Below are 26290 nucleotides of genomic sequence, written 5' to 3' on the forward strand. Positions count from 1 at the left end.
TTGCTTTTGTTGAGGCATTGGCTCATTGAGATTCTGAGTGTGTGGTCTCCAAGGTTACTTTGTTTGACAAACTCAATCGTTTCCGAGACATTTCCTTAATGTTTAGTATATCCTTAGATTGTGGATTATGAATGACAGACAGAATACTAACACATTTTTTGTTTTTTAAATTTAATTTATTCTCTCATACATTACATCCTGACCATAGTTTTCCCTCTCTCCACTTGTGTGAGCCCTCCCCCACCTTCCCTCTGCCCCAGATATACTTCTCCATTTCAACAAATTTCTCATTGAAACGTGTGAAGACACATTTAGGACAATCACATTCCTACTTTCTTTTTCAGGTTGCTGTTGATTCTGACTCTACAAGCCCATCTGATAATTTTGAGGAGCATCCTTTGACATTTCAAAAAGAGTATAGCAAAACTGTGAACACTGAGGCCTTAATGACAGTATTTCACCCTCAAAATTTGGAGAATGTTGATTCTAAAATGGTAAGGAAACAAAATAATTACATCTATGGGTTAGAGCATTAGTCCTCAAACTTCCTGATGCTGCAGCCATTTAATACAGTTCCTCATGTTATGGCGACCCCTAACCATAAAATTATTTCATTGCTACTTCATAACTGTAATTTTACTACTGTTATGAATCATACTGTTAATGGGTGTTTCCTGATGATCTTAGGTGAACCCTATAAAAGGTTTTTTGTCAACACAGGTTGAGAAACACTGGATTAAATGGTATCAAAATAAAAAGGTTTACTTTTGAGGTTTGAAGTATGCCTTGTTTGGTTCCAGAGCACTCAAACTATTATCAGTAGTGAAGATAAAAGAGGAAATGTTGGGCCAGGCAAGAGTGGCATACACCTTTAATCTTAGCACTTGTGAGACAGAGGCAGGCAGATCTCTGTGAGTATGAGGTCAGCCTGGTCTATAGAGTGAGTTCCACGACAGCCTGAGCTACACAGAGAAACCCTATCTTGAAAAACAATTATTGATTTTTATGTACATTGATGTTGTGTCTGCATGTAGTATGTTTGTATTTAGGTGTTAAGGTGTATTGAGAGCCTCTAGAAATAGAGATACAGACAGTTGTGAACTGCCATGTGGGTACTGGGAATTGAGCCATGATCCTCTGGAAGAACAATCAGTGCTCTTAACCTCTGACCCATCTCTCCAGCCCCCTGTTTACATGGATTTCTAATAATCTGTGGTAAAATGGAGTTGATTTGTGGAAGAATGGTGGTTCGAAGCTTTTACCTCCTAGATCTTATGCTTTGGCGACTTTTAAGAGTTTAACTAGTAATGATAGTAAATTACAACTGTTGGGTTTGCATGGGTTTATTCTTTTTTTAATGTTAAGGGTCCAATGTTTTACCCTGTGAATATGATTTTTGATTTTCTAAGTTTTTTCTCTGCATATATTGTCTTGTGGAAAACAGAAGAAACAAATTATTTTAAATAAATTAATTTTTCACTGTTTAGTTGCCTTGGTTTTTCTATTGCAGTTGAAAGAAAAGATGAAGGAACAATCATGGAACATCTTATTTTCAGAATGTGGGCGTGGTGTTACCATGTTCCGGACAAAAAAGACCCGAGATCTGGTTGTAAGAGGGATTCCAGAGACTTTACGAGGAGAGCTCTGGATGCTATTCTCAGGTATTACATTTATTTGATTCGTTTATTTAGTATGTCCTTTCTAGGAGTTATGTTCTAAATGCAAATGTAGCTAAGACATGAGGTCAGAATAGTCAAAGAGACAAAGATGTAGTTACATGTGCTTACCTAAGTATCTACATATTTACTATCTGGCAAGATTAATTCATTAGTCAAGATATAAAATTATATATAATTGATATATCTTTTATAATATATTTATATATTTTATCATATATCATTATATTAATATATGAAATATATCTACATAAAATATATAATTGGGGGTGTAGAGTACATATCTGTAGCATCAAGGCAAAATTAAAGGAAAAAATTTCATGGAAATGCTATTCTGAAAATTATCTTGCTGTTCTAGACTCTCATGTAATGCTTCCCTTTCCTTCATTTTCTTTTCCTTCATCTTTTTTTTCTTTTTTGTGTTCAGCTATTATTTTAGCCTAAGCCTAAACTTCAAGGTAAAAATAAAAAATATACTACTATATGCAAATCTTAGCTTTACTTTATTATTCTTTTTGTATAATTGCCTTTGCAGGTGCTGTTAATGACATGGCTACTAATCCCGGCTATTATGCTGAAGTGGTTGAACAATCCTTAGGGACCTGCAACCTGGCTACTGAGGAAATTGAACGTGATTTGCGTCGTTCCCTGCCTGAGCACCCAGCATTTCAGAGTGATACTGGCATATCTGCTCTGAGGCGGGTACTGACAGCGTATGCATATAGAAATCCCAAAATAGGATACTGCCAGGTATAACTTCACTGTGATTTCCAAATACTATCTGCATATCTCAAATAATATTATTAAATTCAATTCCAGAATGTTGACATATGCTAATGAGAACAGAGGTATGGCTGAAATTGATAGTGACTATAATTAAAACAAGTAGGATGATAGTGGGAGCATTTTAAAGTATCGATATTTTACTATTTCCTTTCTTTAAAAATTATTTTTATTTACATGTATGTGTGTAATACATACATGAGAGTATTTGCCACATGTGTACAGGTGCCCTTGGTGGCTAGAATAGGCCATTGGATCTCCTGGAGCTGGAGCCACAGACATTTGTAAGTTGCCCAACATGGGCACTGGGAATTGAACTCAGATCCTCTGAAGTGCACCAAGAGCTCCTAACCACTGAGTCATCTCATTTTTTTTCATTTAACAAATATGTGTAAATTATGTGTCTGTAGAAGATAGTGTGTCGCATACTTGCTATATGAAGATATATCGCATAAGTATCTTGTCATTAAAAATATATAGATCAGGCCTGAGAAGGTGTAGCTCAGTGGGTAACAGTGTAAACCTGAGAACCTGAATTTGAATTTCAAGCATTGGTGTTAAAAAAGAAAAAAAAAAAGCCCCAGGTACAGCAATGAGCTGTAACCCTAGAGCAGGGGAGAGGTGGGATTAAGTGGATCCTGAGGGCTTGCTATCCAGCCAGTCTAGCTAAAATGGCAAGCTTTGGGTACAGTAAAAAAAAAAAAAAAAAAAATCATGTCTCAAAAAATGAAGTGGAAATAATAATTGAGGAAGAACCCACGGCATTAACCTTTGGCCTTTACATGTGCCTGCAACAGAAGAGCATGTCCGAATACACATGTACATATGCATCCATACACAATAGATAGGTAGTTAAATTAATAATTCATTAAGGAATTGAAAAACAGGACACAAAATATTGCGTGAATACATTTTCATCTGGGAGGATCAGAGAAGGCTTCATGGAAGAGGTAGCACTTATAGGTCATGGCAGTTGGTGAATTTTGGGCATATAGAAATGGAGTTTAAAAACTTGCTAAGTGAAAGAACTAGCAAAAACTTGCTAAGTGAAAGCCCAATAAAAATAGAGGTAATCAATTAAGGACCATGCATGGAGAGGACGTAGAACCCCTGCTCAGAGGAAGCCCATACACTACTCAGTTTCCAATTGGGTTCCCTAGTAAGAGTTGCAGGGGCTGTCTCTGACAGGAACTCAGTGGCCAGCTCTTTGATCACCTCCCCCTGGGTATGTGTGTGTGGGTGCAGTCTTACCAGGCCACAGAGGAAGTTGATGCAGCCAGACTTGATGAGACCTGATAGGCTAGGATCAGATAGAAAGGGAGGAGGACCTCCCCTATCAGTGGATTGGGGAAGGGGCATAAAAGAAAAAGAGGGAGGAAGAGTGAGACTGAGAGGAGATGAGGGAGAGGACTACATACAGCCAGGATACAAAGTGAATACATTGTAATAAATAATAATAATAAATAGAGGTAAGTAAAGAATACGTGTAAAGTCATATACCATTTAATAAAGTGAAGGATGAATAAAACATCAGTGTATATAGAGAAATCACCGGGTACTTTGGAATTAGTTAGGAATTTAAATTTTTTAAATTTATTCTTCTCTCATACAATGAGTTGAGACTACAGTTTCTCCTCCCTCGGATCCTACCTGTTCCTCCCCACACCTCCCCTATCGCCAGATCACTCCTCTTCTGTTTCCCTTCAGAAAAGGTTGATATCCTCCCAGCCATATCAGCCGAACATTACATAACAACTAACAATTAAGACTAGGCACATACCTTCATATCAAGGCTGTATGAGGCAATCCAGTAAGAGGAAAAGGGTCCAAACAGCATGCAAAAGAGTCAGAGACATCCCCATTCCTACTTTTAGGACTTCCAGAAGAACACAAAATTATACAACCATATCATGTATACACAGGACCTACCACAGACCCATGCATGCTCCATGACTGCCGATTCAGTCTCTGGAGTCCATATGTTCCCTGCTTAGTTGATTCTGTGTGTTTTCTGGTGGTGTCCTTGACCGCTCTGGTTCCTACAATCCTTCCTCTTTGGCAGGATTTCCCTGCCCCCACCTAATGTTTGGCTCTGGGTCTGTGTATGTTTCCCTTAGTTGCTGGATGAAACCTCTCTGATGACTACTGGGTGAGGCACCAATCTATGCCTGTAACAGAATATCATTAAGAATCACTTCATTGACTTTTTATGTTAGTTCTGTTTGATTCTACCCTAAGTCTCTGGGCCATCATACTCTGGTTCTTGGCCATCCAGGCAGTGTTGGGCATTGGCTCCCTCTCATTGTATGAACCTCAATTTAGACTAGTCATTATTTGATCATTCAAACAAGTTCCTTATCACCATTACCCCAGGACATCTTGCAGGCAGGACAAATTGTAGGGAAATGATTTTTGTTGCTGGATTGGTCTCCCAGTCCCACCACTGTGTTGGAATGTACACCTTTAATCCCAGCACTTGGGAGGCAGGGGCAGGTGGATTTCTGTGAGTTTGAGGCCAGTCCGGTTTAGAGTGAGTTCCGGGACAGCCAAGGATACACAGAGAAACCCTGTCTCAAAAAAAAAAAAAGGAATTTAAAATTTATATTGAAGGCACTGTAAGAGTCCTTGATAAAGATTCTTTAGGGATATGTTAATTAGGTAGTTGCTTGCTATAATACACAAATACATAATAACTGAAATATTATAGAATATTATTTATTAAAGGAGAAAGTAGAAATAACTATTTAGGTCAGTAGAAAATTCTCCTTCGTGGAATTTTTAAGGAACTTAGGCTATGGGTTGAAAATATAATGATGATAATCTTAGAATGAAAGCTAGTATTTTGATAGCCATTACGTGGAATCTACAGAACAACTTGGGGAGTATCATATGTTAACAATATTAAATCTGTCAAATTATGTACACAGGCTGTTTTCCTCTTTATTTAGGTCTCTAGTTTCTTTTTCTGAAAAGATATTTGATAGCTTTCGATGAACAAATCTTAAATTTTCCTTTGATAATTTTATTTCTAAGTATTTTAATTTTTTGAAATTATAGTAAATGGATTTTTGTTTCTTTTTATTATCTCTTGCTAGTATATTAAAACAGAATTCATTTTGTATAAATTGGTTTTGTCTTCTTTAGCCTTATATTAGTTTAGCTTTATATTAGTTCTAGGAGATAGATTGTGGGTTTCTTTCAAGTTTTTTTTTTAATTCTTTATTAATCACAATTTATTCACTTTGTATCCACCCTGTGGTTCCCTCCCTCCTCCCCTCCCAATCCCTCCTTTCCTCCACCCTTTGCATGCATGCCCTTCCCCAAGTCCACTGATAGGGGAGGTCTTCTTTTCCTTCCTTCTGATACTAGTCAATTAGGTCTCATCAGGAGTGGCTGCATTATCTTCCTCTGTGGCCTGGTAATGCTGCTTCCCCCTCAGGGGGAGGTAATTAAAGAGCAGGCCAATCAGTTCATGTCAGAGACAGTCCCTGTTCCTATTACAATGTAACCCACTTGGACACTGAGCTGCCATGGGCTACATCTGTGCAGGGGTTCTAGGTTATCTCCATGCATGGTCCCTGGTTGGAGTATCAGTGTAAAGGATGGACATCAGAAGAAGGCGAAAAGAGGGAACAAGTCAGGAGCCTGACACAGAGGACCTCTGAAAGGCTCTTTCAAGTTTCAATATGTGAAAGTGTGGCATCTAAATAATGACTTTTTTTCTTCATTCCAATCTAAATGCTGTTTTTTTTTCTTTTTTTTTCTTACCTAAATAGATAACATTCAAAATGATGTTAAATGGAATTGTTAATACTATTATTTTCCTTTTGAGGTGCCATTTTTTCGTCCAGGCTTGTCTAGTTTTCCTGGGCTTCAGTGATCCTCTCACTCCTGCCTCTTTGAGCAGTTGGGACTGCAAGGGTATCCCAGCACACTTGGCATGATAGTTATACTAAATGAATATTCTAGTTTTGTTCTTTGTCTTAGAGAGAACCAGTCTTCTATCATAAAGTACACAGCTAACTGTAGAGGGGTTTGGGTGGATTTATCAGGTTGAAGAATTTTCTTTATATTCCTAGTTTCTGAGGCTTTATTCAATATGAGAAAGTGTAGAGATTCTGAGTGCAGTGAAGTACACCAGTAACCCTAATATTTGGAAGCTAAGGCAGCAGATTTTGAGTTTAAGTCCAGCCTTGGCTGCATAGTGAGACTGTCTTAACAAGAAAAACAGAAAAAAGATATTATAATTTAATTGCAACATTTCTCCCTTCCCTTTCCTCTCTCTGGAACCCTCACATAAACCCCTTTCTACTCTCCTTCAAATTCATGGCCTTTATTTTCACTACTTGTTATTGATTAGGTATATGTATGTACATACATATATTCCTAAACATAACCTGTTCAGTTCATATATTGTTACTTGTATGTATGATTTCAGAGCTGACCATTTGGCACTGGAGAACCAATTGATACCCTCTTTCCAGGAGAAGCCCACCACTCCTATTCTCAGTTTCCTGTAGTTCTCCATGTAAGGTTGAAGCCTCATGAAATTATGTCAAATAATTTTTTTTCTTTGTGCCGTTGATATTATTATATTTTTGTTTAAATAACACATTTCATTGATTGGTTTTCATATTTTGCACTTCTCTTGCATCCCCACAATAAATACCAGTTACTTAGTATATAATATTTTTGTATGTTCTTGAATTTGGTTTCTTATTATTTTGTTGATGATTTTACACTCATATTCAAAATATATTTATATGTGGTTATCTTGTAACCACATATCTTTTGTCTTATTTTACTGTCAGGATTTCTTAGAATGCGTTGAATTTTGTTTCTTCCTTTTAGGTTTTACATTTTTTATGAAGGACTAGTTTACTAGTTTTAATTCTTTAAATGATTAGTATAATACCAGTCCTGGTGAGACCTGATAGGCTAGTGTCAAATAGAAGAGGAGGAGGACCTCCCCTATCAGTGGACTACGGGAGGGTCATTGGTGGAGAAGAAGGAGGATTGGGAGGAGATGAGAGAGGGGACCACAACTGGGATACAAAGTGAATACATTGCAATAAATGATAATAATAAAAAAGAAAAAATAGTTATAACTATATAATTAGCCACAAAGTTTTCAAAGTGATTGAGGTCAATAAAAAAATCAATACCGAATAAAATAATTTTAAATGAAAAAAAGACAAGAATATGCTAATAAAGCCATCTGTTCTTCATTTTCTTGGTAGGAAATAATTCCATTACTAATTTTGCCTCTACTGTATCACAATTCTGACTTTTACTTCCCCTAGAATTTGTTTAGTAGTTAGTATTTTTTAAAGAAAATTGCCCACTTTGTCCAATATTTCAACACACATGTGTTCACTACATTATTTCTATTTCTATAATATTATTTGTATGTTACCTCTTTTCATGTGGTGGCAATTGGATTTCACCATCTTGTTTTTTATCTTTTTGATTATTACCTAAAAATATGTAGGTTTTGTTTTTGTTTTTGTTTGTTTGTTTGAGTGGGTGGGTGGTTCGTTGGTTTTTTCAGACTGGATTTCTCTGTATAACACCCCTGGATATCCTAGAACTCTCCTTATAGAGCAGGCTGGCCTCTAACTCACAGAAATCTGCCTGCCTCTGCCTCCCAAGTGCTGGGATTAAAGACATTTGCCACCACCCAGACAAAATATGTAGTTTTTAATAGTATTGTTTAAAAATATTTTTGGTAAACCTACGTAAGTTATTTGTTGCAATTTCTTTATAATACATTTTTTTTTTAGTCATGTGAGAACTTTGTATAACATGTTTTAATCACATTTACCCTCACTACTCCAGTTCTTCCCGGAATCAAGCTTTTTCCCTCCCCCCCCAACTTTGTATTCTTTTTTTTTTTTCCTTCCCTGCTCCATGAAGGCCAAATTATGCTGCCTAAATATTCTCAGTGTACGACTCTTCACTAGAGCTTTGTAGACATATTAAGGGCTGCATTCACAAAGAAAACTGACCCTTCCTTTCCAAGCAGCTAAGGATTGCCAAAAACTCCTCAGCTAAGAGTGAAACTTTGTGCCCAACTATCTTTCCATGCTGACATTTGGTCTAGCTTAAGCTTGCATAGGTCTTATAGGCCCTGTCACAACCACTGTAAATTCATATTTGTATATACCCTGCTGTATCCAGAAGAAATTGCTTCCTTATAATTGTTCACCACATCTGTCCCTTACGTTTTTTCATTCCTCCTCTTCTGCAATGATCCCTGATGTTTTGGAGGAGGAGGAGGAGGAGATGGTACAGTATATAAGTTCCAGTTAGGTCTTATTCTCTACACTTTGGCTAGTTGTGGCTCTTTGTGTTCTTCATTATCTACTGCAAAATAGTTTCTCTGATAAGGATTAGGAGATACCTTAATGTGTGGGTATGATGATATCATTAGGAGTTGGCTTAATACTATGCTTATTTAGCAAACTGAGAGTAGTAGAGTCTTTCATAAGATCAATAATCTCTCTAGCTATAGTTTTTTGGCCTGATGATGCCAAAGATGAGTTTCATTTTGTGGAGTGGGCCATAAATATAATCAGAAAGTGGTTGCTTACTCCCACAACATTTGCACCACTTTTATACCAATGGGAACTGTCTTGCAAGGCCAGCCATTACTGTAATTTACTGAGTTCATAGCTGAATACGACTGATTTTCTTATCTTTTCTTATCCTGTTTTCTACCACTTTATTCTTGCCAAAAGTCCAAAAATTAGCCAGTGGTGAGAGCTTGGCCTTTTCTTTCTTAGCATAAAGTATAGCTCACTAATACAGTGTTTGTTTTCTAAGCATGTACAAAGCCCTGGTATGCCTAAAGCAATATATATGGACATGGGCATCTAGACTCTTAAGGATATACTAGAGTTTTTCAAAGCCCCAGGTTTTTTCAAATGGTTTGATTAATTTCTTGTTTGACCCTGCTGTTACCCATTGCCTCAGGCAGCCACATGCTCAATAGCTACTACTTCTGATTAACTTTAACAAACACTCTTGAGAAAAGGCTTTTGCGCTAGATAAACTCTCTATGAGGTCAGGTAAAGACAGCTTTGTAGATGAAAATTTCAATAGGAGTATGAGACTGACTAATGACAATCCTCTACAAATGGTAGTTTGAAATACCTTATCTCCAACCCCTTTTTTCCCCTCCAGTATAACTAGAAAGTTAGGTAGCAGTGGAAAGGGAGAAGAAGAAAGAATATGTTGGAGGACCCTGCTGTTTGAGGTTGTAGTCTTACCAGTCTGAATAGCCTTTCTGAGCGTGGCACTACATGGAGGACTCCTTCTTCACAGCAGGGCTTTCTACTGTCTGCCTGATCTCATCTGGAGAGTGTCTTCAGATGTGCCTCTCACCACATCTGATATACGGCCTTTGATATAGTTCCTTAGTAGCTCTCCCTTCCCTGTGCCTATAAGATAATTAGGTATTATGTTCCTGTTTACATGATAGGAGTGTGCTGCCAAATGCTAATCAAGCATCCTTGGAGTTTCTAGTTCCAACCAAATATGTACATATATTCTGGGAGCCCCTGACCCATTCCCCAAGCACTATAAAGTCTTTGTTCACCTGAAATAAAGTTGAGCTCTTTCATGGAAGTAGTTCCTGGAGGCTATTCTGTCATGCTCACAGCCTTCTGAGACTTGCACCCCATCTCTGCTCCTCCTGCCCTTGTGGTCTGGTAGACAACAGCCCCCGAGGGAAGAGGGAACCTACAAGAATATACCTAAAAAAAAAATTGTTAGTAGAAACTATAGGATTTGAATCAAAACTGGATGTACCACAGAGCTAAACAGAGACTTCTCTGTAGAGGAATATAGAGTGGCAGAGAAACACTTAAAGAAATGTTCAACACCCTTAGTCATCAGGAAGATGCAAATCAAAATAACCCAGAGATTTCACCATACACCCATCAGAATGGCTAAGACCAAAAACACAAGTGACATGCTGGAGCGGTTATGGAGAAAGGGGAATGCTCCTCCACTGCTGGTGGGAATATAAACTTGTAAAACCACTTTGGAAATCAATCTGGTACTTTTTCAGACAATTAGGAATAGTACTACCTCAGGATCCAGCTATACCACTCCTACGCATATATCCAAAAGATGCTCAAGTACACAAGAAAGACATTTGCTCAACCATGTTCATAGCAGCATTCATAGCCAGAAAGCTGGAAACAGCCCAAATGCCCCTCAGTTGAGGAATGGACACAAAACTTGTGGTACATTTACACGATGGAATACTACTCAGCAGTTAAAAACAAGGAAATCATGAAATTTGCAGGCAAATTGTGGGAACTAGAAAATATCATCCTGAGGGAGGTATCCCAGAAGCATAAAGACACACATAGTATATACTCACTTATAAGTGGATACTAGACCTATAATATAAGATAAACAACTAAAATCTGTACACCTAAAGAAGCTAAGCAAGAAGGAGGACCCTAGGTAAGATGATCAATCCTCACTTAGAAAGACAAATGGGATGGACATTGGAAAGAGAAAACAGGAAACAAGATAGGAGCCTACCACAGAGGGCCTCTGAAAGACTCTACTGTATCAAAGCAGATGCTAAGATTCTTTTTTTTTAATTTTTTATTTAACTTTTATTAATTATACTTTATTCCTTTTGTATCCCCCCATAAGCCCCTCCTTCCTCCCCTCCCGGTCACACCCTCCCCCCCTTTCTACATGCATGCCTCTCCCCAAGTCCACTGATAGGGGAGGTCCTCCTCTCCTTCTTTGTGATCTTTTTTTTTTTTTTTTTTTTTGTTCTTCTCAATGCAGTTTATTCAGGTACCTTGAACAATCTTCTGACCCTGGGGAAAGCCAGCCCACAGCTTAAATAGCCTCTGGTAGCCAACCCCAGCGTGCCTTGTGGGCAATGCAGATAGGTCCACATACACGGAAGCAAGCCAGATCCTCAGCCTTAGCCAAATATGGAGTTGTTTGTGACAGAGAGCACTCACCATCGGGAAGGTGGAAGGTGGAAACCAGCTCCATCTTTAAGACGCGGCATTATGCAGCTCTCTACAGTTCCCCCTTTTTGTTGTTCCAACGAGGGGGTTAAGGCTTCTCATAATATTTGCTATAAGTCCACACCTGTTTGTTTATAACCCCCATTATTCATTGTTAGCCAGATAGAGCCAAGTAATTGTGGTAATGATACTTGCTTTTTTGCCCAATGCTGGAATGCTAGTAAATTTAGGTATGCCCTGGTTACTCGCATGCCTCGCCGGGTGCCTGTGCCCGTTGATGCCCCTCATGCTATGACTCTCTTCAGACAGAAAAGGGATCTTGGAATTACAGCCGCCATTGTTACTGCCATCTCATTGGCGGCTGTTGGAGCTACCACCGCGGCATTAGCCATGAGTCATACTATGCAGACTGCTCAGACCCTTAATAATCTTTTAGCCAATGTAGCTCATGCTTTAGATGTACAAAAAGGAATTAATGCTCAACTAAAAGGAGACTTGATGGTGTTCAATCAGAGGATTGACCTCGTGCAGGAGCAAATTGATACCCAGGTGCTAAGATTCTTAAACAAACTTTGGGCAGAGTGCAGGGAATCCTATGAAAGAAGGGGGGAGATAGTGGGACCTGGAGAGGATAGGAGCTCCACAAGGAGAGCAACAGAACCAAAATAGCTGGGCACAGGAGTCTTTTCTGAGCCTGATACTCTAACCCAGGACCATTCATGGGTATAACCTAGAACCCCTGCTCAGATATAGCCCATGGTAGCTCAGTATCCAAGTGGGTATCCTAGTAAGGGGAACAGGGACTGTCTCTGACATGAACTCAGTGGCTGGCTCTTTGATCACCTTCCCCCTGAGGGGGGAGCAGCCTTAACAGACCACAGAGGAAGACAATGCAGCCAGTCCTGAAGATACCTGATAAGCTAGGGTCAGATGGAAGGGGAGGAGGACCTCCCCTATCAGTGGACTTGGAGAGGGGCATGGGAGGAAAGGTAGGATTAAGAGGGAATGAGGGAGGGGGCTAAAGCTGGGATACAAAGTAAATAAACTGTAATTTAAAAAAATTAAAATTTAATTTAAAAAAATTGCATGTACCAGATAACAAGATTCTACAGTCATGAAAATTGAAATAACTAAGAACAAAGTATTTAATAAAAGGTGATGTTTTGTTTTGTGCATTGTGAAGGGTAGTTAATCATAGATAGTTATAATAAAATTTGTTTTCTCCAATTTTATGGTATCATTCACAATTATGTGTTTTGTTTTAAATACTCATAATAATTAAGATTTTTAACCCACTGAAATCAGCCTACCTAAGATTTTATTTATTGTGTGTTATATATGTGATATTACTACTTCATTTCCCTTTAACATTACTATATAAAATAACTGAGTAGCAAATGTTAATCTGATTATATGCTTTATTTTGAACTAGCTTCAAGTCCTTATATTGTCATTATTAATTCCTCAGTTGTTGTTGTTGCTATTGAAAAGTTATATATTTGAAGAAGAAATGCAGTTATTGCCTGAGCAATATTCACTTATTTATTTCTTTCCTATGAAATATAGGCAATGAACATTTTGACTTCAGTATTGCTTCTATATGCAAAAGAAGAAGAAGCTTTTTGGCTTCTGGTTGCTGTGTGTGAACGAATGTTGCCTGATTATTTTAATCGTCGAATCATTGGTAAAAGCATACAAAAAATACATACACATGTACACATATACATATATCTACACATAAATGTTGACTTAATTTCTTTTGCTGCTATCACCAAAAGGCACAGGCAGTAATTTATAAAGATTAGACATTTATTTTAACTGGTGTTTCTAGAGGCTGAGAAGTCCAAGAGCATGGTGCATCATAGTAATTTGGCATAGGATATCACATGGCCAGACAGGTCAAGTACACTAGAATTTGCTCACTTTTTTGAAATAACATGACCACTTCCATTATAACTTACTAATCCATGCATTAACTAATTTATTCATTAAAGCAGAGCCCTTGTGACCCAATCACTTCTGAAAGGTCCTAACTCTAAATTCTATTAATATATGAATGGAAAATTGGTTTAGTTTCTAATATTTGAAATTATTTAACCACAAGAGACAGTATTTTCTAAACAATTGTCTATTTGGTGCAGAGTAGTTTTGTTTGTGGATGCAGTGGGTGGGGATTATTGAGGCAAGGTCTGGCTGTATAGCTCAGGGTATATAGCACCAACTAGCAATCCTTCTACCTCAGCTTCCCAAGTTCTGAGATCACAGAGCTGTACCAACACACCTGGCTTCTTACCTGTTAAATTTCCAGTCAATTTGAAGAGTTGGTAAGTTGTGTGGAGAAAAACAGAAAATACGAGCAATATGAACATGTCACACTGGCTGATGCTCTTAGGCATCAGCTTCTGATACTGTATGTGTTGTTGGAAGCATACTATGTAAGTTATGTTTTTAAAGTTAAGGACCTGATCTGCTCTGTGATGAAAAGGAAATTATTTAAGTTTATAAGCACTACATTGTCAAAATGATGACTTGCAACATCTAGGGTTACTAAAGAAAATGTTAATGGTTCTTGATGGGGGGAGATTTTAATCAGCTTGAAGTCTTCATAATTATATGACTTTACATATTAAAAGAATGAAGTTTTTCTATGTTAACTGTATGATATTATCTTTAGTCATCAAATATATAAAGATCCCCTATATCAACGCATATATATAGTCTGTCCTTTGTACCTTCATAAGTTTTCAGTGTGGTACATAGGTCTTGATTATGTTGCCTTTTGGTATAGTTAAGTGTGCATTTATCTTTACCTCTACTCAATATTCAATTCTTTTAGGACTAAAGATGTACCTCAGTGATAGCATGTTTGCCTCGTATTCACAGGCCCTGAATTATATCTTACTAACACAAAAACAATAAGTTCTTTGAAGATGAGCCCCATCACTAATTACAGTATCTAGTACATGTCTTTGACTGTAAGAAGGACTCAGGAACCCTTCAAAAGAATTGGGTTTTCTCGGGTGTTTTTAGGTTCATGACACTCTAGCAGTTGCAGATATATGCAAATTATAGGAAAGGCACTAATGGGCTCCTGTTTAGAGGAAGTAAAAATCAGCTCTATCCAAAAGCTAATGAAAGTGGATAGGAGTTAGAAAGAAAGCCTTTTACAAGGTGGTCATTTTTAAACTTGTTATGCTATTTTTCAGGTGCCTTGGTCGATCAGGCAGTGTTTGAAGAACTTATCAGGGATCACCTTCCTCAACTGACAGAACACATGACCGATATGACCTTCTTTTCCTCAGTTTCTCTCTCATGGTTCCTCACACTTTTCATCAGTGTGCTACCTATTGAAAGTGCAGTGAATGTTGTAGACTGTTTCTTCTATGATGGGATAAAGGCCATTTTACAACTGGGATTGGCAATCCTTGACTATAATTTAGACAAACTTCTGACTTGCAAAGATGATGCTGAAGCTGTGACCACTTTAAACAGGTACTAGAAGAACTATAGTATTTAAATCTGGAGGTGGGCTGGGGAAATGGATTACCAGTTGTTGCTGCTATTCCAAAGAAGATCAGTTTCCAGTACCCACGTTAGGCTGCTGTCCAGCTCCAGGGCACCTGATAGTCTCTTTTGACCTCCATGAGTGTGTCAACACATGTGGTATGTAAATACACATACACATAAGTAAAACTTTTAAATCCAGTGGAGATCTAAGTGATTTTATTATTCTGTCTGCTTGGTTTACCAGTAAGGAAACTGAGCTTTAGAAATTTCAAATAATTTGCTTTAAGTCACAAAGCTGGTAGAAGGAAAAAAAACAGGCCTAGAGTCCTGTCCTTAATCTTTAAAGAGAATGCAGCAAAAGTAAATCACTTTGATCTGAACATTTAGGTTCCTTACACATTTGTGCTAGTAGCATTAATTCAGTAAATCATAACATTAGTAATTCTAGTTTAAGCTAGAACGTGTCTATATAGAAAGTAATCTGAGGGGCAGAGAGTAAAACTATTTTACTTCCACTAACACTTACATTATTGTCATTTTTGGGTAGGTTCTTTGACAATGTCATTAATAAAGATAGCCCGTTGCCTTCAAATGTTCAGCAGGGTTCAAATTTCAATGATGAAAAAGGCAGCCATACTAAAGTGGATATTACAGATTTGATTAGAGAGTCCAATGAGGTAAGTTTTTATACCATAAATATAATTATATAGTATATGTAAATATTTATAAATAATTGCATGCCATACATTTAAAGACTACGATAACAATTTAAAAAAAGAAGCAACTTAAAATATAACTTTACTATACAATTGGGTTCAGTGAGTTGATCCTAGGTTGTTTAACTTCTGCCACAATTTATTTTTCATTAAATGATATTACATTCACTTGCTTTCACAAATGATGACCACTTTTATATATGTATCAATGTATAAAAATGATTCTCTTCTGAAGACTAAAATTTTTACTAATGTTCTCAGTCAAGACATATAGTAGATAAATACAATTATTTATATATATTCACATATACTAAGATGAAAAAGTGCAAAGTCACTGAACAAGTCAGGAAAATAGCTAGATATAGAATCCAGGCCTCAGAGAATTGAGTCTGATGAAATTCAATTGTAAGAGAAGTGAATATTTATTATGAATGAGAATCCACTGAAATGATTTCTTACAGAAATATGGTAGTATTCGCTATGAAGATATACATAGCATGCGCTGTCGAAATAGGTTATATGTGATACAGACCCTGGAGGAAACAACAAAGCAGAATGTGGTAAGTATCCACCCTATGTGGGGACCCCTGAAGTAGCTTTTCTTTAACTTCATTTAAAATTCCATGTGAATAAAATGAAAAGGGCATGTTTGTAGCAGCTTTATTTATAATAGCCAGAATCTGGAAACAACCCAGATGCCCCTCAATGGAGGAATAAATGCAGAAATTGTGGTATATTTACACAATGGAATACTACTCAGCAATTAAAAACAAGGCAATCATGAAATTTGCAGGCAAATGGTGGGAATTAGAAAATATCATCTTGAGTGAGGTATCCCAGAAGCAGAAAGACACACATGGTACATACCCACATATAACTGGATATTAGAAATATAAGATAAACATACTAAAGTCTGTACACCTAAAGAAACTAAGCAAGAAGGAGGACCCTGCGTAAGATGATCAATCCTCATGCAGAAAGGCAAACAGGATGGACATCGGAAGAGGGGGAAAACAGGGAACAGGGCAGGAGTTTTACCACAGAAGGCCTCTGAAAGGCTCTACCCAGCAGGGTATCAAAGCAGATGCTGAGACTCATAGCCAAACTTTGGGTAGAGTGCAGGGAATCTTATGAAAGAAGGGGGAGATGAAAGACGTGGAGAGGGTAGGAGCTCCACAAGGAGAGCAACAAAACCAAAAATACCTGGGCACAGGGGTCTTTTCTGACATTGATACTTCAACTGAGGACCATGCATAGAGATAATGTAGATCCCATACACAGTTGTAGCCCATGGCAGCTCACTGTCCAAGTGGGTTCCCTAGTAAAGGGAACAGAAAATGTCTCTGACATGAACTCAGTGGCTGGCTCTTTGATCACCTGCCCCCCTAAGTGGGGAACAGCCTTACCAGGGCACAGAAGAAGACAATGCAGCCAGCCATGATGAGACCTGAAACAGAGGGAAGAGTAGGAGGTCTTCCCCTATCAGTGGATTGGCGGAGGGGTATAGGAGGAGAAGAGGGAGGAAGGGTGGAATTGGGAGGGAACAACGGAGGGGGCTATAGCTGGGATACAAAGTGAATAAACTCTATTTTATTTAAAAATTAATTAATTTAAAAAATAAATAAAAATAAAAAGATGAAGTGAAAAAGGCTAAACTTTAGAGCTAGGTTCTTGCCTTAGAGGAGAGCTGTTGTTTTCTTTTGGCTCAATGTGTGTGTTTACTTCAACATGTTTTGTATTATTTGACCTTCAAAATTTACTGTGCAACAGTACTGAATGCTATGATGCAGGCATTTAGCAATACACTTCGTGGCATGCTGCTTCAGTAAGAGTTGCTTGGATGGAGAGATGGCTCAGTGGTTCAGAACATGCTCTTCTGGAGGATTAACTTATGGTCCCTAAAATCCCTATCTAGGCCCTGAAATCTACCTACACTTCTAGCTACAGTGAATGCAGCACCCTTCTCTGACCTCCACAGGCATTGAACTCAAATGCACAAACCCTCATATGTACATATGCAAATCTAAAATTAAGAAAAATTAGCTGACCATCATAATAGTCAGTGCTTCCAATAAATACTTTTTCTCTATAATACTGAAAGGAAAATTTAAAGGGTATGAAACAGAGTCCATTCTTAAAATATTTCTATGGTTCCATAGATGGTTGCTAATACTGTTTTCCTCTGGTCAGTGAGATGAATAGATCACTGATTCCAAGGAGAAAAACTTTACCTTGCCATTTATATTTCTCTATACCATTTGATTTTTTCATCATTATGATTTTTTATCTTCTAAACCTTGCTTAAATATTGGGTCCTTGGCGATTACAATCTTGGAAGATCCCACCATTTGCCTGCAAATTTCATGATTTCCTCCTTTTTGATTGCTGAGTAGTATTCCATTGTGTAAAAATACCACAATTTCTGTACCCATTCCTCCGTTGATGGACATCTCGGTTGTTTCCAGGTTCTGGCTATTACAAATAAAGCTGCTATAAACATGGTTGAGCAAGTATCCCTTTTGTGTACTTGAACGAACTTTGGGTATATACCTAGCAGTGGTATAGCTGGGTCTTGAAGAAGCACTATTCCTAATTGTCTTAGAAAGCGCCAGATAGGGAGGAGCAGTCCTGTTAGGCCACAGAGGAGGGCTTTGCAGCCAGTCCTGAAGATACCTGATAAAATAGGATCAGATGAATGGGGAGGAGGTCCCCCCTATCAGTGGACTTGGAAAGGGGCACGGTGGAGATGAGGGAGGGAGGGAGGGACTGGGAGGGAATGAGGGATCGGGACACGGCTGGGATACAGAGTTAATAAAATGTAACTGATAAAAAAAATAATAATAAAATAAAATAAATAAAAAAAAACAATCTTGGAAGATTAACTTCTCTGAAGATCCTAGGTTTATATTTCAATTAAATAATTCAATAGTGTTACTGTGGCATAAGAAATAGCCTTTGTTGCTAATATTAACTTAAAATATAGTTGCATAGGTTTATTACAGATTCTTAAAACATTACAGAAATATTTTGAAACTGAAATTTTCTTACCACACAAGTAACTTAAAATGATTCTGGTGTATCCTTACATTGCTTTTTTATTTTTAATTTTTTTAATATTAGTTACAGTTTATTAACTTTGTATCCCAGCTGTATCCCACTCCCTCATTCCCTCCTAATCCCATCCTCCCTCCCTTATCTCCTCCCTGCCCCTTTCCAAGTCCAACCAGGGTCAGATGAAAGGGGAGGAGGTCCTTGCCTATCAGTGGACTTACATTTCTTTTTTACCATGTAATATTACAAAATATATGCATGTTAATGGAAAGAGAGCATATAGATTTCAAAACTGAAATCACACATTATACCAGTCCCTCAAATATATAATGATCATTATGTATCAGTACAATTAAATCTAACTCATTTTTAGTGTACAAAGTAGTATACCATGTTATAATTCTTTGAGAATTTCATATATTTTAATCACATTCATTCCTCTACATCAACTCCTCCCAGGTTCTTTCCTACTTCCTTATCCACTCAACTTCATATCCTGAGTCTTTTAAATCCATTGAGTCCAGTTTTTGTTGGCTGCATACTCCTGGGAACAGGGCTTGTCTTGGAGTGCAGTCAATACACTGGAAAACTGATAATGCCTCTCCCATTAGTTATCAAATGTTAATAGCTTCTCAGCTATGCATAAGATTTTTTCCCTGCCTCTCCTCCTACATGCTGGGATTTTGTCTTGTTTGAGCTTATATAGGTCTTATGTACACTATCATAATCACTGTGAGTTCATACGTGCATCTGTCCTGTTGTGTCTGAGAAACTGTTTCCATGAAGTTATTCATGATCTTTGGCTCTTACAGTCTTCCTGCTCCCTCTTCTGCATAAATCTCTGAGCCTTGTGAAGCAAGGTGTAATGTAGACATCCTGTTTAGGGTTGAATACTTCAAAGTCTCTTATTGTCTTCCCATTGACTTGTTGTCAGTTTCTATATTAATTGTTGTCTACTGCTAGAAGCAGCTTTTCTAATGAGGCTTGGGTGATGTGCTGATACATGGGTATAACAATAAATCATTGAGAATCTATGGTTCCCATGTTGTGGTGGGCCTTAAATCTGATCAAAAGTCTGGTTAGCCACTATTGCACCAATGGGCATATCTTACTAGGCAGGTATTGTAGCTTGCTGAGTTCACAGCTGAATAAGACTGAAGATGTATAGCAGTATCTAGTACCAGCTAGATTTGTCCATGTTCTGTGACTCAGGTGTGTGTTGAGATCAGCGGGAGGGTCTTAGTATCAAGTTTTGGAGGATAACCAACCTAATGTTTTCAATATTTGCTATTGATACACACTTAAAATTTCTCCATGTTCTGTTCTCATAAACACTGGTCAATGCTTTTATTCATATATTTTTATTTTGTTATATTTTTGTGTGTGTGTACACACACATGCATGCACATGTGGAAACTGGGAGACAACTTGCTGGAATAGGTTCTATACCTTCCACTGTATGAGTTCCAGAGATCCAACTCAGTTCCCTAGTAGAAGCTGGGTCAAAGGGTATCCTTATATAAAATTTGACAGATCTTGCCAAATTATCCTCTAAAATATTTGCAACAAATTGTAAGACCAGCAGTGTATAAGAATATCATTTAAAGTTTCATTTTACTAGTTTATATTTATTAGCTTTCCATTTCTTTTTTTTTCTTTTGTTTCTCAGGGATCAAAATTTATTTATTTTTATTTACATTTTATCATTTTTTCCAATGCTTATTTTCCTATTATCTTTTTGTTTTTTCTTTTTTATTTTATTTTATTAATTACACTTAATTCATTTTGTATCCCCCCATAAGCCCCTCCGGATCCCACCCTCCCTCCCCTTTCTGCATGCATGCCACTCCCCAAGTCCACTGATAGGGGAGGTTCTCCTCTCCTTTCTGATCCTAGTCCACCAGTTCTCATCAAAAGTGGCTGCAATGTCATCTTCTGTGGCCTGGTAAGGCTGCTCCCCCATCAGGGGGAGGTGATCAAAGAGCAGGCCAATCAGATTATGTCAGAGGCAGTCCCTCTTCACATTACTATATAACCCACTTGGACACTGAACTGCCATGGGCTACATCTGTGCAGGGGTTCTAGGTTATCTCCATGAATAGTCCTTGGTTGGAGTATGAGTCTCTGGGAAGTTCCCTGTGTTCAAATTTTCTTGTTCTGTTGCTCTCCTTGTGGAGACCCTGTCCTCTCCAGCTCTTACTATTTCCAACTTCTTACATAAAATTCCATTCACTCTGCCCAACAGTTGACCATCAGGCTCAGCATCTGCTTTGATAGTCTGTAGGGCAGAGGCTTTCAGAGGCCCTCTGTGGTAGGTTCCTAGTGTGTTTCCTGTTTTCTTCTTCTGGCTTTCTGAAGCCCTCTGTAGAAGGTTCCTAGGTTGTTTCCTGTTTTCTTCTTCTTCTGATGCCCATCCTCTTTGCCTTTCAGGATGGGGATTGACCGTTTTAGTTAGGGTCCTCTCTCTTGCGTAGTTTCTTTAGATGCATAGATTTTAGTGGGTTTGTCCTATGTTGTATGTCTATATGAGTGAGTATATACCATGTGTGTCTTTTTGCTTCTGGGACAACTCACTCAGGATGATCCTTTCCAGGTCCCACCATTTACCTGCAAATTTCATGATTTCATTATTTTTCATTGCTGAGTAATACTCCATTGTATAGATGTACCACATTTTCTGCATCCATTCTTCAGTTGAGAGGCATCTGGGCTGTTTCCAGCTTCTGGCTATTACAAATAAAACTGCTACAAACATGGTTGAGCAAATGTCCTTTTTGTGTACTTGAGCCACTTTTGGATATATGCCCTGGAGTGGTATGGCTGGATCTTGGGGAAGCGCTATTCCTAGTTGTCTAAGAAAGCGCCAGATTGATTTCCAGAGTGATTGTACAAGTTTACATTCCCACCAGCAGTGGAGAAGGGTTCCCCTTTCTCCACAACCTCTCCAGCATGTGTTGTCACTTGAGTTTTTGATCTTGGCCATTCTCATGGGTGTAAGGTGAAATCTCAGGGTTGTTTTGATTTGCATTTCCCTAATGGCTAATGAGGTTGAGCATTTCTTTAAGTTCTTCTCTGCCATTCGATATTCCTCTCCAGAGAATTCTCTGTTTAGCTCTGTTCCCCATTTTTTTAAGTGGATTACTTGGTTTGCTGCTTTTCAGCTTCTTTAGTTCTTTATATATACTGGATATGAGTCCTCTGTCAGATAAAGGGTTGGTGAAGATTCTTTCCCAATCTGTAGGTATTCGCTTTGTTTTGATGACGGTGTCCTTTGCTTTGCAGAAGCTTTTCAGTTTCATGAGGTTCCATTTATTGATTGTTGCTCTTAGAGCCTGTGCTGTTGGTGTTCTGTTCAGGAAGTTTTCTCCTGTACCAATGAGTTTTAGGGTATTCCCTACTTTTTTTTTCTAGCCGATTTAATGTGTCTGGTTTTATGTTGAGGTCTTTGATCCACTTGGACTTCAGTTTTGTGCAGGGTGATAAGTATGGATCTACTTTCATTTTTCTACATGTAGACATCCAGTTTCTTAATTGCTTGTTTATAGCCTTTGCCCATTTTCTATGAAATTATCTTTTTATCCATGCTATATAAGATCTCATTGAATATTAGTAGTATTAGTTCTTTGACACTTGTATTTGTAAGTAAATTTTCTCTCTTATTTTGTTGTCATTCATATTTTATAGCATCTATCATAGTATACAAATCACAGATTTTAATATAGTCAAATCTTTATTTTTTTACATAATGCCTTATTTTCATGTAAAACTTAAGCTTTCTCTAGCTAAATTATACAAATTATAAAAGCACTATTTGGTATAATCATCTTACAGTACTGATGCTGGTTTCTGTTTTACCATTTAGTATTTTAACATTTAATGTATGGTTTAATATACCTAGAGGATTTTTGTTTTATATATAACTTTAATATTTTCCAACTAAAACCATTCATTCCCTGAAAATATTAAACTATATATTCTCACTGTATTATACTTTTTCATAAATTGAGCTCTTATATACATCCTTGGAAGCACATCTTTATTTTATTTTTTGTTATGGCAACTTTGTCATATCTTTTAATTACTGTATGTTTATAGGACATTTTGAAATCTGAGCCTTTATTTTTTCTTTTTGATATCCATTGTATTTATTTGACTTTTTAGATGTCCTTTAGAAAGCATTTGTGGTTTTGATCCTGTTCATTGTCTTATTAGGGTGCCTTTTGCTGTGATGGATCACCATGATCAAAAACAACCTGAGGAGGAAAAGGTTGATTTCTCTTACATTTCCGTTTCACAGTCCTTCATCTAACGTAGTCAGGACCGGAACCTAGAGGAGGAAGAAACTGATACAGTTGCCATGGAAGAGTACTGTTACTGGCTTGGTCCTCATGGCTTGCTTAGCCTACCTTCTTCTGGAACCTAGGATCACTAGCTCAGGGGTATGCCCATCCACAGTAGGCTCGACCCTCACCTATCAAGCACTAATTATGAAAAGGCCCTAAAAGCTTGACTGCCTAAAGCCTGATCTTATGAAGACATTTTCCCAATTGTGGTCCCTTCTCTCCATGACTTTAGCTGGTGTTCCATTGACATAAAGCAAAACTGCACGTAGGCCTTAAATATTTCTTGTTGATTTTGTCCTAATGCACTTTTGTGACTAAAATGAATGAGTTTTTTTTTTTTTTAAATTTTCCAATTACTTATTGGTATAAATGCAAAAGCTCTTGATTTGGGTTTCTTGTGTTTTATTGTAGCCACAACACTGACTTACTGATTGTACCATTTTTCACTTGGCTTTTTATTTTTTACTTTATTTTTTATTATTTTTTTTTCAATGCAGTTTATTCAGGAACCTTGAACAATCATCTGACCCTGGGGAAAGCCAGCCCACAGCTTAAATATCCTCTGGGTAGCCAACCCCAGCATGCCACGTGGGCAATGCAGATAGGTCCACATACATGGAAGCAAGCCAGATCCCCAGCCTTAGCCAAATGTGGAGTTGTTTGTGACAGAGAGCACTCACCATCGGGAAGGTGGAAGGCAGAAACCAGCTCCATCTTTAAGGCGCGGCATTCCGCAGCTCTCTACAGTTCCCCCTTTTTGTTTTAGACACATCAGGCAAGAGTAGAGGTCTGATCTCTGATATTAGAAATAAATTGGGACTTTGTACCGATGTTCGTTTAGGTGTCATCCACCCAAAGAGCATCAGACCAGTCCGATACCTTTTTCTCAGAGGCGGGACCTGGGGCATCAACCCGCATGCAATCAGACATGCTCTTCTCTGGGTCCAAAGTGGCTGACCCTGAGTGCAGTGCTTAGCCTCGCATCCTGAGCGTAACATTTTAGCTTTTTATGGTAGCCAGCCATGCTTGGGGAGACTGTCCTGCTTCAATGGCTGTAAAGGCCTGAATAGTCATGGTTGCATTCACTTGGCTTTTTTTTGGTGTCCTAAATAAAGATTGTATAATTTATAGTACTAAGATTTTTGACCTTTCCTAATATGTATACTCTTTTTCTTTTGTGTGTATATTATTCCATGATCTTGAAACCCTGAAGAACTATTAAATAAAAGCAGTAGAAGTAGGCCTTTTACTCATTTCTAAATTTAATAGAGATGCTTCTCATATTTTATTACTATTGATTTCTGGAGGATGTTCTTTATTAAACTAATGAACTTTTATTAAGTTTCTAGGTTGAAAGGCTGAGATGTAACTCAATAATAGCATGTTTCCAAGCAAACAAAGAGTTTTAACTGAAGTTTGGAACAATTACTTTTTTTAAATTAATACTGAGTGTTAACTTTGATAGAATGATTTTCATACCTTGAGATTGTGTGGCATTTTACTTTATTAATATAGTAAATTTTATTAAGAACTTATTAGACTTCCATTGTACTTTTTATAATTTTAATTTTATGTTCATCACAGGTTATTTACTTTGTATCCCAGCCTTAGCCTCCTCCCCCATTCCCTCCCAAACCCACCCTCTCTCCCTCATCTCCTCCCTGCCCCTCTCTTAAGTCCACTGATAGGGGAGGTCCTCCTCCCCTTCCATCTGACCCTAGCTTATCAGATATCTTCAGGACTGGCTGCAAAGTCCTCCTCCGTGGCCTAGCAAGGCCTTCCTCGGGGGGGGGGGGAGCGGCGGGGTGAAGTCAAAGAGCCAGCCATTGAGTTCATGTCAGAAATAGTCCTTGTTCCCCTTACTAGGGAACACACTTGGATACTGAGCTACCATGGGATACATCTGTGCAGGGTTTCTAGGTTATATCCATGTATGGTCCTTGGTTAGAGAAACTGTCTCATAGAAGACCCCTGTGCCCTCATATATTTGGTCTTTGTGGAGCTCCTGTCCTCTCCAGGTCGTCCTAACTCCCCCTTCTTCCATTGCACTTTTATTTTATTTTATTTTTTTGAGATGAGTTTATTTATTTTTTTTTCAATGCACTTTATTCAGGAACCTTGAACAATCATCTGTCCCTGGGGAAAGCCAGCCCACAGCTTAAATAGCCTCTGGGTAGCCAACCCCAGCATGCCACGTGGGCAATGCAGATAGGTCCACATACATGGAAGCAAGCCAGATCCTCGGCCTTAGCCAAATGTGGAGTTGTTTGTGACAGAGAGCACTCACCATCGGGAAGGTGGAAGGCAGAAACCAGCTCCATCTTTAAGGCATAGCATTCCGCAGCTCTCTACTCCATTGCACTTTTAAATGAAACTTATTTGGCTATAATATCCATACTCTATTTTGATAAAATAACAAAATAGTTTAGCAAGATTCTCTGCATCTGTGTTAAAATTACATTGAATTCAGAATTTCTTTTGCTTTTTTAGAGGTATGATGTCATGGTGTAGCCCTAGCCAGCCTGGAACTCACTATGTAGACCAGACTGCCTTGAAACTCACTGAAAGCTGCCTATCTTTGCCTCCCAAGTATTGGGATTAAAGGTGTGCTCCAGCACACCCAGTTAAGAATTCCTTTTCTAATGCTTAGATCAGTTTCACTTATGTCACATAATAGATTTTATAGTAAACCCATGTTTTTCTATCCTCTGGAATACTTTAGCTTACATCATAAGAACATTAGAGAAAAAAAGACTATAAAACCTTTTGGGACTGCTGACTTCTGGTGATGGTAGCTATTTGGTTATCGTTTCTGTTTTTCTATTCAGATATTTTCATATATTTGATTTAATTTTGGTCACATATATTCCAAGAGAATCTTCTATTTTATCTTAATTTTCATAAATATATGTTTGTATAACACTTATGAAATCTATTTAATAACTATTAAATACTGATTCTATATGCTGGGCACCTTAATGACTTCCATATCCACCTTTATATATTGTCCTTTTAAATTTTTATTATATGTATTATTGGGAGGTTGCGCTCATGTACCATAGCATCCATATAGAAGCCAGAGTACAAATTATGACATTTGATTCTCTCTATCTGCATGGGTCTCTGGGATTGAACTCAGGTCATCAGTCATGGTAGCAAGTGCCTTTATCCACTGAGCCACTTTGTCAGCCTATTTATTATGCTTT

General features: G+C 37.9%; 1 protein-coding gene across 2 annotated transcripts in view; it reads left to right on the plus strand.

Annotated features, from left to right (window-relative positions):
* Positions 1-26290, plus strand: part of Tbc1d8b (TBC1 domain family member 8B) — a 109566-nt gene that overhangs the window by 69711 nt on the left and 13565 nt on the right. For both annotated transcript variants that reach the window (XM_060375697.1, XM_060375698.1), the window contains exons 8-14: positions 345-494; positions 1511-1661; positions 2212-2426; positions 13034-13151; positions 14674-14959; positions 15522-15651; positions 16152-16250. In XM_060375697.1, the coding sequence (XP_060231680.1) occupies positions 345-494; positions 1511-1661; positions 2212-2426; positions 13034-13151; positions 14674-14959; positions 15522-15651; positions 16152-16250 (1149 nt within the window). The remainder of the gene's footprint in view (positions 1-344; positions 495-1510; positions 1662-2211; positions 2427-13033; positions 13152-14673; positions 14960-15521; positions 15652-16151; positions 16251-26290) is intronic.

The sequence above is a fragment of the Meriones unguiculatus genome, chromosome X, assembly GCF_030254825.1.
Source record: "Meriones unguiculatus strain TT.TT164.6M chromosome X, Bangor_MerUng_6.1, whole genome shotgun sequence".
In the NCBI taxonomy this organism is placed as follows: Eukaryota; Metazoa; Chordata; class Mammalia; order Rodentia; family Muridae; genus Meriones; species Meriones unguiculatus.